Genomic DNA, 16918 nt, shown 5'->3' with positions numbered 1-16918 from the left:
GGACAGATATAAATTCTGTCAAAAAAATATCGGGAATAGTTCATTTAAAAAGCGTGCGTTACACATATGTCTACATTTTTTTTGTTGGAATGTTGGTACAACTGTCCTCTATAGTGTCGCAGGGGTGAGCGGGATCTGTCAATTAGCTTGTTTTTGGCGTTTAACTATATCAGTCAACCGCAGGTAGGCTCTGCGATTTTCACTATGGATCAAAATATCGAACAAAGAATTTGTCTTAATTTTTGTGTTTTGTAAAGGATTTCGTGTGCCGAATCCTTGAAAATGTTGCAGAAAGCCTATGGAGAGTGCGCTTTATCAAAAACACGGGTCTACGGGTGGTATAAGGCTTTTGCAGAGGGCCAAGAAGTCGTGGAAGATTTGCCTCGATCTGGTCGCCCATCAACGTCTTCAATGGATGAAAACATCGACACAGTCAAGGAAAACCATCATTTAAGTTCGAGGGAGGTAGATCGTAACTTTAGCGTGTCTCACGAAACAATTCGAAACTCTTTACACCATCCATTGGGCGTCCCATGCGCGTGGCTGCACGACTCGTTCCAAGATAGTTTAATTTCTTTCAAAAAATTCATCGGAAGAAGGTGGCTAAAGACATGCTTGAGCAAGTGAATTCGGACCCAACGTTTACCCAGCGCATCATAACAGATGATGAGACGTGGGTTTATGAGTTTGACATGCAAACCAGTCAATAGGCGACTGAATGGCGCTATTTACATGAGCCGAAACCCAAAAAACCACTTCAAAGTCGGTCAAGAGAAAAAGTCAGGCTACTCCTTTTCTTTGATTATCAGGTGCTGTGCACTCGGAATTCATTCCGTGTGGTTCTACGCTAAATAAAGAATAATATTTGGATTATTTGGAAGTTATGCGACGTTTGAAAGAGAATGTGCGTAGAAAACGACCCAACCTGTGGAAAGAAAACTCATGGATCTTGCACCATGATAACGCACCGTCTCACAGGGCTCATATTGTGATCGCTGCTTGGACCAAAAACTCGACAAATAGCATCGAACAACCACGGTTTTCACCAGATTTAGCCCCCTATGACTTTTTCCTTTTCCCAAAACTTAAATTGCCACTCCATGGATGCCGAGCAGTCGTTAGAGGTCATTAAGCAGAATTCGCTGAAGGAAGAGGATCTCTTCAAACGCGTTTTAAAATGTGCTTTGATGACTGGACTAATCGCTGGTTTATGTGTATTGCTTCGAATGGAGTCTATTTTGAAGGCGACAAAATAAATTTTGATGATTAAACAATTATTTTGCGTTTTATTGAACAATTTCCGGTACTTTTTTGACAGAATGTCTATATATATAGCAACCCTCGTATTAGATAAGAATTAAAAAAAAAATATTTTTAAATTTTAATTTAAAAAATAATTTGCTATTAGTAGGCTATGACTTTTTTAAAAATATGTGGCATAAAATATAGTACTTAGAAAAATATTCATTGGAAAATATTCTTCCACTGAGGTCTTGATCTCAACTGCAAGTATAAAACATTTCAAAATTTCATACACTTTTTTCTCGAAATACTATTTTTCAAAATGACACACAGTACAGGGTTTGATTGAAAAGTAATGAGCCTTATTTTTTTTAACCAGTTTTATTAAACCTTTTGGCTTATACAACTAATATTCTTCAAAATAGGGCCCTTGAGCGTCAATACACCGCTGGTAGCGGTCCTTCCACTGCAGGAAACATTTTTTAAACTCATCCGCCGGAATCGCATTCAATTCGGCTGTCACAGTTTTTTGGATCGCCTCGATGGAGTCGAAACGACTCCCCTTCAGCTTTCTTTTCAGGGGCGGGAATAAGAAGAAATCCGGAGGGGACAGGTCTGGGCTGTAGGGAGGGTGGGGAAGCACCGGAGCGCCCATCTTGGCCAATGCAGCGGTGCAGAGGAAGGCGGTTCACATCTTCCTCTGTTTGCTTCGTCGAAGACCTTCCAGATCGCTGTTCGTCTTCGACGTCCTCCCGGCCTTCCTTGAACGACTTGTGCCACCATTTTACATGGGCACTGGACAGAGATTGGTCCCCGTAAGCCTCCTTGAGTAGCCCAATGGTTTTGGTACTCGTTTTGTTTAACTTTACGCAAAATTTGATCGAGTAACGTTGCTCCAACGATCGCAGCATTTTCGCCACTGCAAAATCCTAACACACTTTTAAAACAGTGGAGGGGGAAGGTCCAAAGATCATTTTACCCGCGCTCCGACGCGCGAAGGCTCATTACTTTTCAATCACACCCTGTATATGAACATAACTCCATAAATCAGATTTCAAAGTGGGTCTCCCAATTTAATTTGTGAGTTAGGGTCGGGAATAACTAACTTAGTTGTGGATATTTGGTTGGATGGGCTATTGCAGCACCAGTCGAGACAATTCATTTGAATGAAGTTATATTTCACCATTAATATGAAAGTTGATTATTTCCAATAAAGAACAAACCAATGAATGCAACTGTTTTTGTTTGTAGAATTTTCAGCCGCTTCTCTAGAAGCCATTCTCACGGCTTTGTGAATCGCTGCATTGAGTCGGAAGGGAATAAAATAAATTGTTGTTCTTCTTTTTAAAGAGAACTGCGCTCATTAGAATAAAGTTGTAAGTGTAGCTGTAAAACAAAATATGTCATCTCATGCACTCAAATCTGCTTAGCTTCTATACTTCTTAGGTTCTATTGAGTATGTAAATATTTCATTGGCAAATATGCGGTTAGATAATTTAAGCGATTGTACGGCTCTAGAGGAAGAAACAATTAGAATCAAAGGTTAGTTTTGAGGCTGAGTTTGTAGATACTTTCTTCTGTGTTGGTGCAAATAAAATATGTAAGTGTATGGTAAATGCATGTAAATATAGATAATTCCCATTGGAGATTTTATAATGTAAAAGTAAAATTTATAGCAGCGGGTTTTAGATAATTTACATACATCATTTACATAGTCTAAAATATAGTGAAAGAATGCTGAGGAAGTAAATTTTGTCATGCTGTGCACGAACAGCTCCAAAAAGAAGTTATTAATAGGAATGCGAAAAACTACAAAAGTTAAAAATAGTCTTAAATATGTTTCTAAATAGTAGATATGCATTTAAGTTACAATACCAGTCACCAAATTGCAGTATATAAAAAAATTTAAAATTTAATAATTTTTAGGTAATTGAAATGTAAATATGGCTTGACTGCAACTGGCCTATTGTAACCATAAAATATATCCATATAAACACCAATACCATAAGAACAATGTAACTATGGGAAAGTGCACACCAATCACCGTCAGCGTCAGTAAAGCCAATTATCAGTTATTTCGATTATTAACTTCAGGTAGATATATATATGGTTTATATGTATGTATAACAGTCTCTTGCATTAGTACGTGCACAAGTATTTAGACAAAGACGTTAGTTTGCCACCCATTTGCAGTGCGGGTAGTACGGGCACTCGGACTGGTAATTTCGCTAGGAGGACAAACTACTTATGCAAGAAGGTGTAATTGAAGCCAATTGGTTATTTTGCATTTCGAATTGCATTTAATATTATCGTAAAAGTAGTTGTAGATGAAGTTAAAGTTGTAGATGTAGTTGTAATTGTGGTAATTATTGCGCTTGTTGTTGCAGAACAAACAGCGGTGCTTTTGAATGCACGCGCGAATTCTGATTCTAACCTCCTCTTCATGTGACATTTCGGGAAATTTATAATTAACTGCTTGCATTGGTGTCTGTGCTTGGGTTTGATCAGGATTTTGGGTTTGGCCTTGTAACAAATGCCTGGTTGACCCTTTGTTACCAACCATTTCGTCGATGCGTACGCTGGACAGCGTCGTTGGCATTGCCGCCTTGTTCGACACCTCGATTTTAGCGGTTGACGGTTCGGGATGCTCCTCGCGGAAACGTTCCGACGCCACGGTATATGGCAATTCATTGGGGAATACCTCATCCCAGTACTGATCCTTGATTAGTTCCGGATGATCGTGATGCATTTCGTCGACTATTAGGTAGGAGACCTGCAGATTGCGATCCACCATCCAGTTGACCTGTACGCGCATACGAAAAATAGCAAGAACGATAATAATGAAATGTTGCATGCATAGAAAGAAGAATCTATACTAATATTATAAAGAGGAAAACTTTGTTTGTTTGTTTGTTTGTTTGTAACGAATAGGCTCAAAAACTACTGGACCGATTTTAAAAATTCTTTCACCATTCGAAAACTACATTATCCACGAGTAACATGGATTACATTTTATTTTGGAAAAAAATAGGGTTCCGTAAGATATTTGGATTTTTCGGACACAAACTGAAAAAAATCTTATATATAAAATAAAGTCAACTTTTTGTGTGTGTTCGCTAACCGGCCATGTCTGCACCGAATTAAACCAAACTTACACACATTGTTAAGAAGGTATTGAAGATGGTTTCCGTATAGTTTGGATACCTATTGGTGGATAGGGCTCGAGATATAGGTCAAAACGTGGACCCGGGTAACCTTCGGATGTGTATGTACAATATGGGTATCAAATTGAAGCTGTTGGTGAATGATTTAGTACAGAGTATTTTTCATGCCGCTACGTGACTGGGGTCTCGAGATATAGGTCAAAACGTGGACCCGGGTAACCTTTGGTTGTGTATGTACAATATGGGTATCAAATGAAAGCTGTTGATAAGTGCTTTAATACGGGGTAATTTTCATACCTATTGATGACTAGGGTCTGGAAATATATGCCAAAACGTGGACCCGCCGTGTCTTTGCACCGAATTAAACCAAACTTACACACATTGTTAAGGAGGTATTGAAGATGGTTTCCGTATAGTTTGGATACCTATTGGTAGATAGGGTCTTGAGATATAGGTCAAAACGTGGACCCGCGTAACCTTCGGATGTGTATGTACAATATGGGTATCAAATGGAAGCTGTTGGTGAATGCTTTAGTTCAGAGTATTTCCATCCGCTCCGTGACTAGGGTTTCGAGATAGAGACCAAAACGTGGACCCTAGAATGTGTTTGTACAATATGGATATCAAATTGAAGCTGTTGGTGAATGCTTTAGTACAGAGTATTTTTCATGCCGCTACGTGACTGGGGTCTCGAGATATAGGTCAAAACGTGGACCCGGGTAACCTTTGGTTGTGTATGTACAATATGGGTATCAAATGAAAGTGCTTTAATACGGGGTAATTTTCATACCTATTGATGACTAGGGTCTCGAAATATATGCCAAAACGTGGACCCGCCGTGTCTTAGCACCGAATTAAACCAAACTTATGCACATTGTTAAGTAAGTATTGAAAATGGGTTTCGTAAAGTTTGGTTGTAATTCGGAGCAGTGGCAACGGGTACAGCGTTCTTTTGAGCCAGCCATAATGTCGCTTACTTTTTTAACGCTTGGGGCGGAACTGAACTGTCAAATTGACAGTGTGAGTTACAATGTTTCAATATTTCTTTCTGATTTGGATGCCATAAGGAAAAAACGTAAGTGCAACATGTAAAAATTGTTTGTGAATTTTTTTGGAGTGGAACAGTGAATAATTTCTTACGAAATTTGACAATTTAATGTGAAATCCGAATGAAATTATGTGTTCGTGGAAATAACAATTTTTTTCGTTTTTTTTTTTTTTGAAAAATATAAATGGATAATGGATAAACATATAAATTGAAACGAAAAATTCATGGATGATCAGGAAAAAAGACGATTGTTTATTCATATGCGTTGATTTGAAATTTAAAAACAATCTTCTTTTTTCCTGATTTTCAATTTATATTTTATATTTACTCAAAAACAAATAGAAAAACAAAAAATATTGTTTATGCGAAAGCGCTTGAATAAAGAATAAAGAAATAAATAATATGAAAACCATATATTTTCTGTTCTAAACCATATATATTCTATTTTAGTGTGCCCAGCGAAGGGGGCCGGGTTTGCTAGTAAACTAATATAAGTAGAAACAAAAAATAAATAAATAAAGAAATATACATACAAAAAAATATATATGTATATAAAAATAATAAATAAATAAATAAAAAAATTTCAACGCACCTCAAAGTCATCGTCATCTTCACCGAATGGATTTATCAGCGATTCAGCCACTTTCAGCCAACCCATATAGAAGAAAAATTGTAGCGTTGTAAATACTGGAAAATATATGTCAATCTTTTGGAAAGCCTCCTTATCCTCTGTCCATTGTTGACCCATAACCGAGCAGAGAAAAAACGAATATACCGCCAATGTCACCACTTGCGTATACACAAGCGGCACACTGATCGTATCGTACGATATTAGTAAACCGCATTGGCCACGAAACTTATTCAACTCGTCGATAATCGTTTTCACCGCAAAATCGTCACGTATACGCCCCTCCTTGCGGGCACGCGTTACAATACTTGCCGCCCATACGATGGGTAGCCAATGTTTGGAGTGCCGCGGAAAACCCTTATTCATACTTTCGATAATCGACTTCTCGTTGTCATTCAAGAGGCCGGCATCGACGAGATGTGTCAGGCCTGGGAAGCGTTTTTTGACACGCGGCGACACATTGATCAGCACCATCGTCAAGCAGAGGCATACATATCGCATAATTGTACGACGCATCACACGTCCGCGTTCGTCCTGCCCGTGCACATTGGCGCTAACGAAAACGGCAATCGGATCGGGCCACGGTATGCTGGTGTACTGGTTCCACCAACGTGTCATCACTATCGACACATAGAAACCCAGCACAAACGACAGCGGTATAAGATCACTGTAGCTGTAGCAATATTTTGCAACGCCCTCGAATACTCTGCGTAGTTTGGCGAGAAATAATGAAAAGAGTGAAAAAAGGAAAATTAAATATTTTTGATGGAATATTCTTAAAGCAAAGTATTAAGCAGGTATTTATTTCTTGAGTGAAGTTGAGTGCGAATTAACCATAGAATAGTAGAATAGGGGTGGCCAAGCTTTTTGATAGTCTGAGCCAGTTTTCGAAATTAGAAATTTTTCGCGAGTCGCAATTAAATGAGTATTCAAAGATCTGCGTATTGAAAAACGTTTTTTACAAAAATTATATTTATTGAAAACATATAAATAAAACTAAAGATATTATTATATTTATATATTTAATAATTGAAATTTAAAGGTAGTTATTTTACATCTCTTGATAATTTTTTAAAATTTGGTGAATAATTGGCGACAGAACTTCTCAGGAATCCTTTGAGATGCTGGTTAGTTAATACTGATCAGTGTTTGGATTTCACAAATTTTGAAATTTAATAAAATGATTCACATACGAATGTTGATCGAATATTGAAATACAAGGTAAAGTCCAAAATAAACAAGACTGAGTTAAAACAGAAACGACAAGCGCATTGTTCTTATAACTTCGAGATTATTTATTCAATATAGTCCCATCTGGCCGCGATAGGCGAAAGAGTGTTACAGGTATTGACCGGATTGTCCTTCAAGATGTCGGTAAAAGCCCTTTGGCTGGTCTCTATGGACGCAAAACGTTTTTCTTTCATGACCAAATGAAATTTTCCGAATAGGCAGAAGTCGCAGGTAGCCATATCAGGCGAATACGGTGAGTGATTGATGGTTAAATAGCGATTTCTAGTCAAAAAATCAGTCACAAGAGGGGATCGATGAGGTGGTGCATTATCATGCAATAAGCCTCGACTTGATTTTTGACTTCTCCAAACGAGTTTTTTTGGGTGCGGCTCGTCTGGGACCTTCCATAGGCACTTTGACGCTTAGTTTCAGGTTTAGTTTCAGGAAACACCACATTTCATCACCAGTTACAATGTTGTAAAGGTAGTTATCGTCTTTTCTTGCCTATTTAATGAGGTCTTTCGAATGTTGAATTCTGAGCAATTTTTGGTCCTCAGTTAACTAGTGCGGAATGAAACGTGCGCAGGCCCTTCGTAAGCCCAAATTATCAGTTAAAATGCAATGAATCGATGTTTTGGAGATATTCAACTCCGTTTCCATGAATTTCAAATTTTTGATAAATTTACGAACAATTTCGATGGAGTTTTCGGTATTTACTGATTTTGGGCGGAGCATATGTTGATTGTCATTTACATTTGTGTGTCCTCACAACCATCTCTGAAACGTGTAAACCACTCTTAAACTCTGGCACGAGATAGACAATCATCGACATAAACTTTTTTCATCAATTCAAATGTTTCGGTAAACGTTTTACCGATTTTTAAACAAAATTTGATATTAGCCCTTTGTTCAAAACTCATTTTTGTACCGATGACATAAACATACTGACACTTTAGACGCAATAACGTTGCTTCCACTGAATCGAATGTCACCAAGCTTTCACTGGAAGTCAGCAAGGGATGTAACTTCCAACGCATTAACTCATTAAAAATATCGCTCCATCAAAAACCCTTTTATGACGCCAGTCTTGTTTATTTTGGATTTCACCTTGTATGAATTTGAATTACATAAATTTTAAATGGGTTCAGAAAAAAATCAAGAGAAGATTTAAAGTCTATTTTGGAATTCTGTCACTATTCCTTGAAGCATTTTTATATTCGCTTGAGTTTTTCTTGTGTATTATTGGAAAGAAATTTTTTAATTCGAGTGAAATGACCAAATGTTTTGTTTTTAATGCCCTTTTGAAAAAGTTGTAATTTAATTTGAAAAGTAGTTTGGAATTCACCAAAGCAAGCAAGTTGTCCTGCCATTAATTTGTGACTTCTATGCAGCAATCCAGTGATCGAACTCAGAGGAATTATTGTGAGACCTTTTATTTGGATAAAAATGGAGCAAATTCTTAAGAAAATAATAGCACAAAAATGAAAAGGGAACTCGGGTACATTTATCGAGAGACACAAATAATACTTCCAAGAGCCGCATGTGCGCTGCGAGCCGCAGGCCTAAAACTTTGGATCGTTTTAAAACCATTATTTTTTTTATGCTTCCGGCGATAAGTAATAGTTTTAAGTCTCATCATGCATGAATATTTTGTTGAACCTGAATTAAAGAGCTACTCATCTACTCCGATAGCGAAATAACTATCAAGAGTCGATCGGGTATGGGTACATTTAAAGATTGTGCGCATTTTTGTTTTTAAATATTATATTAACTTTTTTATTAAAAAAGTAGTTTAAAACTTTTTCTATTCTTAAACCATTCTTCTCTATTTTCGATTCCAAAACTAACAAAAACAATACTATGTTGTAGTATACGCTTCAAACGACACTTTGACAGTATAAAAAAAGTTTAATTAACATTTCGCTTTTTAGTTTTAAAATAAATACCCAAGTGAAACGAGACTATAATTATACGTGGGAAGGCATACTTACTGTTTCTGGTACTCGTTTAATACAAAACGATACACTACACTAAGTACGTAGTAGAGAAAGAGAAATGCGATGAGATCGAGCCACACCAACTTATAGATACTGCCGCGCCATCTGTGAATGAAAAAACAACGAGTTTCTTATTAGCAACGCAATTATAAATTTTCCTGGTACTATTACTTTAATATTATCATATACATACATTCATACATATGCACATTTTTATATCCACTTCTAGATAGTCTAAGTTAGTAATTAAGTAGATGGGCACATGTCACCAAGTTTAGAGAATATGCGCCAGAGTGTTTGTTTATTCTTACATAAAAGTACTTAGGACGAGGTGGTGTCAGATAGCGTCAGTTGTGCTTAGTTGATGAATATGCAGTTATGTATTCAGTGGCGAGCTTAAATGAGTGCATGCTGACAGTAATCACACGTGATCTGTCTAAAAAACCATTATGGAAAAAGTACCGCCAATCTGAGCACCCTCTCTTAATTAATAAATACATCTAAATTTATTTGCTTTAAATACTCCTCTGTGAGTATGAACTTCAAAAGCTCAAAATCGCCAACCTGAAAAAACGGAGAAATTACTTTTCCCTATACAACCCAGACTCTCAGAAAAACTTGCTTTCATTATTTCCCCAGCCGACTACCGAAAAGTGCCATTGATAGCGGTACAATGCAATCCAGTGGTAGCGGTACAACGCACCGGCCGAAGTACCGCAAATACTCACACCGCAGCTCCGGTTCAAAATAAGCCCAGTCAAGTGATTCCATGCTGCTCATAGTTAGATATTAAGAAGCTCTCAATCAATATTAAGGAGAATTTTGCGTAAAAATGTTGATCTACACACTTACAAAGCTGAAATTAGCCTCTTAATATTTTGAGGCTTCAAAATCTCTTCCTCTTCCTATCTTTACTGATAAACTTTACATTTAATTATTAAAATTTTAAATTATTTTCTCAGTGAAACCGGATATTGCTTACTATTTGTTTATATTCAACTTTGATCTTGGGGTTTTCAAGAGAGTGAGCAATTAAATTTTACGAAAAAAAAACTAATTGTAATATTAATTAGGAATTTCAAGTGCGCCATATCACAACTGTCAGTGGGAAGTTTTGTCAGCGTCTATTTTTATTCATAAAATAAAAAAAAAATTCATTCAAGTCATTAAAGTTGATAAGATTTTAGTTGACTGTTCACGGTTATAATATTTGCGTAAGAATATTTATATGTGCGAGTATAAACAAATAATCAACCGGGTTACGATATACACGCAGATCCGTCAAAGTGAAAGACATACCGGTATATTCATATGTACGTATGTATGTATATGTATATGTATGTATGTTCCAGTTGTCTACTCTCCAAAACAATAGCACAATAAACAAAATTTGGTATTTTTATAACAACCACACATGTCAGAAGTGAGCGTTTAATTAACAAAAATTTTTTTGATAACACCACTCATATCACCAAGTTTTAAACCAAAGTTTATATGTATATCCATATGTACATATGTCTCCATTATATTTACCAGATTATGACACATTTCACGCTTAGCGTGATAGATAATGTCTGGGTTAAATATTAAGCACTTGCAGATAATGCCAAAATATGTGCAAGTCATAGGTGCTGTGGACGAGGAAGTTTTTTCATTCATTCTCATTCTCTTAATTCCTACAGCTTTTGCAATTCAAATGTTAAATTTTTAAATTTTCCAAATGTACATACATACATACATTGTACTATATCAATGGAATCGCCAAGGTGGGTGTTTTCAGAACCGAATACCCTTAGGGATTTTCAAGGCTTCTATAAAGGTTACTTGAAGAATTTCATCATCCAAAATTGATGGAAACACATTTCAAAAACTCGTTCATGCGTAGTGCCAGCATGTCCCCGCAACACAATTCTCTCCACTCATTTGGCACACTCATTTATTCATACACTCGTCCAACGGCAACAAAGTAACAGAGGTGATGGCTGTGTTGACTTTTTCCCCTATATCACCAACACAACATCAGTTTTTTCGTAAACAAGCCGCCGTCACAACCCTCAAACAAATCAGCAGATTCCCTCTATGTAAATGATTGAGAGCCGGCTAACGGTCTGATGTTGTCTACATCACTGTACTCGTATTCTGTACATCGTGGATAGCGGTAGATCTCGCGGGTGTTTATTTTATATATATAAAATACTAAGAGAGGCTTTGACTCTCATATACGCACATACACATGTATTTATGTACGTACATACATAAGGCCCCTTTTCGATAATTTAAAAGTAGTTTATAATCAATTGACGAGAATTGGGTGCAGATAGACGCTTATCGTTATCAAAAGTTTCGTGATAAAAAATATTTGTTTATTTATTTAATGTCTGAATTTATTTACAATTCTCTGAAATTTAGAAATTATAATTATATAATATTATGAAAGTAAGAATAAAATTAAAAAAATTAGGTCACTACAGAATATGCACGATATACTTACAGTAGAAAAAATTCTGAAAAAAAACAATTCTATTGACAATAAATTATAAGCCTTTGCTTACGACTTTTTATATGGGATTTTTGCATTTCCTTTCATGTCATTAAGAATCTTCGCTGACGTCTAAATTTACTTAAAGCTTGAATTTCAAGTCTATAATGAAGGGAATTACATCTGGTATTTTGTGTTTAAATCGCACTACTGTGCACATGGCATGCAATGTTTCCTTTTTAAAAATATTTAAATTAAAAAGCTTTGATAACGCTCGATTACGAATAAAAAATTGTGCCGGTGACTCCATAGTTATAAAATTATCACACTCGTGCCGGTCAAAATCATCTTAGGTGCATTGTAATTCTTTCATCTACCCTAATACTTGACTTTAAAAATATTTATGTTAAGTTAAGTTCAACTGGAGGGCTAAGAAATGGTTGCCTTATCACAGCCAAGACGACTATGGGGAATCTCATTTCATAAAGCAGAAGCAAAATTGAAGAGTATTAAATGAATATTGGTTGTTGCGCCTTGGAGAATTAGAGGTAGTATTTTTGGCCCTTTGTTGTTAACTTAAGTGCTGGACTCATTCAGATGACGCGCTCAATGGTCTGCTCCTGTGCAAGGAGTAAGCCTTAACAAACATAAAATTACCGAGATATATCAAAAACCTTTAAAAACGGATTTTAATTTAAAAGAACAATACTAAAGTATAATGTATGTAAATGAACGCAATGCGCCTGGCGGAGAAATACAAGAATGATAGAAAAAAGATTGCGCCCATCAGAGAGTACGTGACGTCACGTTTGTCCAATATAAAGCTACCGAAGCTTTAAGTTAAAAAAAGCTGTATTATTATACAAAAAAAGGTTAAGAAAGGTCACTCTGAGAAGATTTTAGTGCTAATGAAAATTTGTTGATTTTATAAAATTTGATATTTTGAAAGTGAAAATTCAATGTTTTGCTCCTTTTAAGGTTATGCAAGAGTATTAAATGCCCCTCTTTCAACTCTTCTTAAGATTGAAAACCTTTTTACACATTTTAAAAGGCGTTTGAATTTTCTGAATGCGGATTAAAACCATAGAGGCCATCAATCCTTAGTGGAACATAAGACATCAAGAGGTGTATTCATTGTAAAAATAAGCCATAAAATACCAGAAAATACTAAAGAGATTATACTGACATTTTTACATTCTAAAGAAAATTTGTCACGCGTACGAAGTTCTTTAAGTGATTCAATAAAAATATGGTGTTTTATTTTATTTAAATGGGCATTTTAGTGAGTTTTTATATCCAAAGCTAGGCAACACTGCAGTATCGAGAGAGAGATTTGACTGCCGAAAGCAGAAGAACACCAACAACGCCTGCAAACGCGGGCAATGCGACCAGATGTAAACAAAAGTAAAGCTAAATAAAACTGAGTGAATTATTTAACTAATTATTAAAAAATTTATATTTTACAAAATTATAAACTTTACATTTTAATTAGAACAGGCTAGAAAAATGTCATTAAGAAAGAACTAAAACTCCAAGACTAAATAACAAAAAAAATGCTAAATCAAGTTACGAAAATGGTAATCTGGACATACTGGAAATCACGTAACTCGTTGTCAAATTCGCTGAGAGCAAAGTAACGGGACCACAATAGGCGCTATCTCATTATTCTTTCCATCATGGGAGAAGTACGTCGATTTAAGAGGCCTAGTCAGCAAAAGCAAGAGGTGGTTAGACTAAGCCATCATAAGGGGTGAAAAATATAGTGCTCAAATAGCAGCCCCATAGAAAGGATGATAAATTATCAGGTTTACTATTTAGCTAAGGTGAAAAAGAAAATTGTGAGGGGAACTTGGGATGGCTGGCACGGCACTTGGGGACTCGCCAGCCTAAATCTGTACGATAATTTCACGCATATTCACACACTCGTTCAATCAGTCGTAGTTCAGATGACATCGAAACATTGGTTGATTTTTTCGTACATCACCAACACAATCTCAGAATTAAATCTACCCTACAAGACAGTGCTGAGTACTTTCGCCAAAAATTCCAACACATTGACAAATATTTTATTAGTCTCTAATACATCCGTATTGACAAATTGAAAAATATTGTCGCATGAGCAAAAGAGATAACTAAATGTGAAATTCTTTTTCTGGTGAAAGCGCTGTTGAAATGCTCCTTTTTTGTACTATTCGTCAGTAATGCCACAACGGGAGGAATATTGATTGGGTATTTTTAAAACAAAAATTCGGAATTTACAGTTTCCTTATTTCCATTGATGTAGATACATATAAGTATAAAAAAAATAAGCACACTCAGTATAAAATACATAAATAAGCAAAAAATTTAAAAAACATACATATTTACATACAATATAAAAACCAACACTCAGTTTTCAATAGTATGTAATCAAAATGTATTCCGGAAAGTGTGATTGAATTTGACAGTGGTCTCATAAAAATTATATTATAACCCAAAAAACATATTATATAATATTTTAAAACAACTAATTATATGTATTACATTTAAATCACGAAATTTTTCCTTTAACGTAAAAACGAACTGTTTTCGTCAATTATTTTTTGTGCTCTATTTCTGGCAGCACGCCATTCCGACTATAAGTTGTTCCCAAGAATTGGCAACACTAAGAAGTATTGAAAGGAATTTCTAGGCGCACTTTCAAACAAAAGCGCATCTAGTTATCCATAATTGTAAAAATTTTTCTCGTGGAAGGCGGTTGTGCTTATTGTGATATTATTTAAAATATTGCCGCAGTGAAAAGTGGATTGTGAATAAATCGAGTGTAAATCAGGTATGCATATTCAAATTCTAACCAAATTAGAATAAATTTAAATATGTAAATATAATATAAAATTTTAAAATACTTAGTTTGTAAACAATAAATGAATATAATAATATAAATGTAATTTCGTTTGTGCTGATGAGTTTGTGATGAAAACAATGAGGAGTTTAGGCCATTTGTGCTGATGAGTTTGTGATGACAACAATGAGGAGTTTAGTATGCCTTTAGAGCAGGGCAGATATATTTTTCAGTTATAAGAAATTGCTATTGGTAAAAGAGAGATAGAATATCACACCGACAAGGGGAAACTATCAGAACCTTCCCATGGCTAGAACAAAAATGTGTAGTTGGATGAGGGTAGTGATGATGATAATGTGAGTGCTTATATGATAGTCAGCTGTCTTGTAGGGTACCGAGCTTTGATTTGGGAAGTTATTCACCAGATTTCTGCTTTACTTATTCAGTCTCACACACATGCAATCATAAACAACACCGAGCATACAATAGTAGCTCCACCGTTTGTGCTTTGAAAGTATTTGGTCTACAACGCATAAAAATAAAACAGTTTTGGTTTCAGAAAGGGGTAAAGATTAGCGGCGGAGAACTTGAAAAGCACCGTTCGCTTCATCAGAGAGCGAGTGGACAACTCTTCCCATTACTATTAGCGAGAATGAAAGAAAATATGTATGAGAATGAAAAACATTTCGAAGATAATATTCTGTTCATTCATGCATTTAAATTGGTTTGATCCACGATTTCTTTAAAATACCATGAATGGCTTTAAGGCTCGATTACAAATTGAATTTTTGTAGTAATTGTAGAGAATGTTGGTCATAGACGTTGGTTGGTTGGTTGGTTAGAGTGGTGATTCATCCAGAATCCAAATAGCGCTTCCGCACCATTTTGTTGCCACATCCTCGTTACCAAATTGTTTAACAGTTATTTGCAGCAGGACTATATCCAGTCTGTGCGGTTTAGGAACCTTATTAGGTTGTTGACGTCTACGCCAGACAGTTGCTCGAGACTCTCGAACAGCGGTTTACATTCTGTCCTTCCATAGGGCAGGGCATTCACAGAGGAAATGGAAGATTGTTTCTTTTTCCTCCGGTTGTTTACAACTATGACAGTATGTGTTGTGAGGGATGCCCATTTTGGCGGCTTGTTCTCCGATAGACCAGAAGCCAGTTATGACTGCCGTAAGTCTGCAGGTGTCCCGTCGTTTCATGTTTATTAATGTCAACGATTGCTTGAGGTTGTAGGTGGGCCATAACGTTCTGCTGATTTTGCATTTCGTCTGGTCTCTCCATCTACAATCTGCAATTCGAAGGTATTTTAGGGAAATTGCATTCTTGACCGCACCTAGTGGAGTGAATACTGGTACTGCAAGAGCGCTATTCATGGCAGATCCCCCTCTTGCCAGTTCATCAGCTTTTTCGTTACCTTCTATGTTCCGGTGTCCCGGGACCCAAATCAAGGTTACTCTATGGTTTTCACTCAAGTTGGTGAGGCTATTCCTACTTTGCTCCACCACTTTAGAGGTTGTTATAGTCGCGTCCAGCGCCTGGATTGCGGCTTGGCTATCCGAAAGAATAGCGATATTGCCCTTAAAAGAGAAATCTGCGATTAGTAACCTACAGGCTTCCCCAATTGCAAGTACTTCCGCTTGGAAGACGCTGCTGGTATTAGGGAGACGCACAGATTTTTCAATTCCAAGTCTATGAGAATATATACCAGCTCCAACACCACAGCCCATTTTACTGCCATCTGTATAGACTGTGGTATCGAAGTTGTTTAGAGAGAATCCCTTATTCCGTTGTTCAATTAAAAAATTTAATAAAATTAAAAAAAAATAATTTTTTTATGGAACATTTTTTTTAATTTTTCCATAAAAAAATTATTTTTTTAATTTTATCTTAACATTTTTTTTAATTTTATTGTATCTTAACATTTTCCTACAACTACTATCGAGAGTGGGGGTTTTAGCTATCACTTTTCTTAGGTTAGGTAAGCCTGGTTGGCATTAAGCCACGTATAGACCATTTGGTCCCAAGCAATACCAGATGGAGTTCACTTTTCTTAGAACATAATCAAATTATTTAAAAGCAAAAGAAAGTTTTTCGATAACTCTGAATGGAAATTAGACCCAAAAATAAAAGGAAAATGTTTGGACTTGATCAAGTCAGGTGAAGTGTAATTATAAAGTATAAGTATGACGTCACAAGAGTAGTTGAACGTGACAACACATCTTTATTATCTATAGAGACTCAAATTCCCGGAGCGGAAGGAGTTTTAGAAAAATTTGTTGAAAGCAAGCGACGAGCCCAAAT

At 36.0% G+C, this 16918-nt stretch overlaps 1 protein-coding gene across 5 annotated transcripts in view; it reads right to left on the bottom strand.

Moving 5' to 3' along the window:
• Window positions 1-16918, bottom strand: part of LOC129237199 (bestrophin-1) — a 79526-nt gene that overhangs the window by 8426 nt on the left and 54182 nt on the right. For 3 of the 5 annotated variants that reach the window (XM_054871730.1, XM_054871721.1, XM_054871737.1), the window contains exons 3-5: window positions 9304-9414; window positions 6047-6788; window positions 3677-4045 (exon numbers count right to left, since the gene is read on the bottom strand). In XM_054871730.1, coding sequence (XP_054727705.1) covers window positions 3677-4045; window positions 6047-6788; window positions 9304-9414 — 1222 coding nt within the window. The remainder of the gene's footprint in view (window positions 1-3676; window positions 4046-6046; window positions 6789-9303; window positions 9415-16918) is intronic. The other 2 variants (XM_054871748.1, XM_054871758.1) reach the window with 1 other exon arrangement.

The sequence above is a fragment of the Anastrepha obliqua genome, chromosome 1 (genome assembly GCF_027943255.1).
Source record: "Anastrepha obliqua isolate idAnaObli1 chromosome 1, idAnaObli1_1.0, whole genome shotgun sequence".
In the NCBI taxonomy this organism is placed as follows: Eukaryota; Metazoa; Arthropoda; class Insecta; order Diptera; family Tephritidae; genus Anastrepha; species Anastrepha obliqua.
Note: the sequence above shows the minus strand (reverse complement) of the source record. Positions and strands in the feature narration are given on the sequence as shown.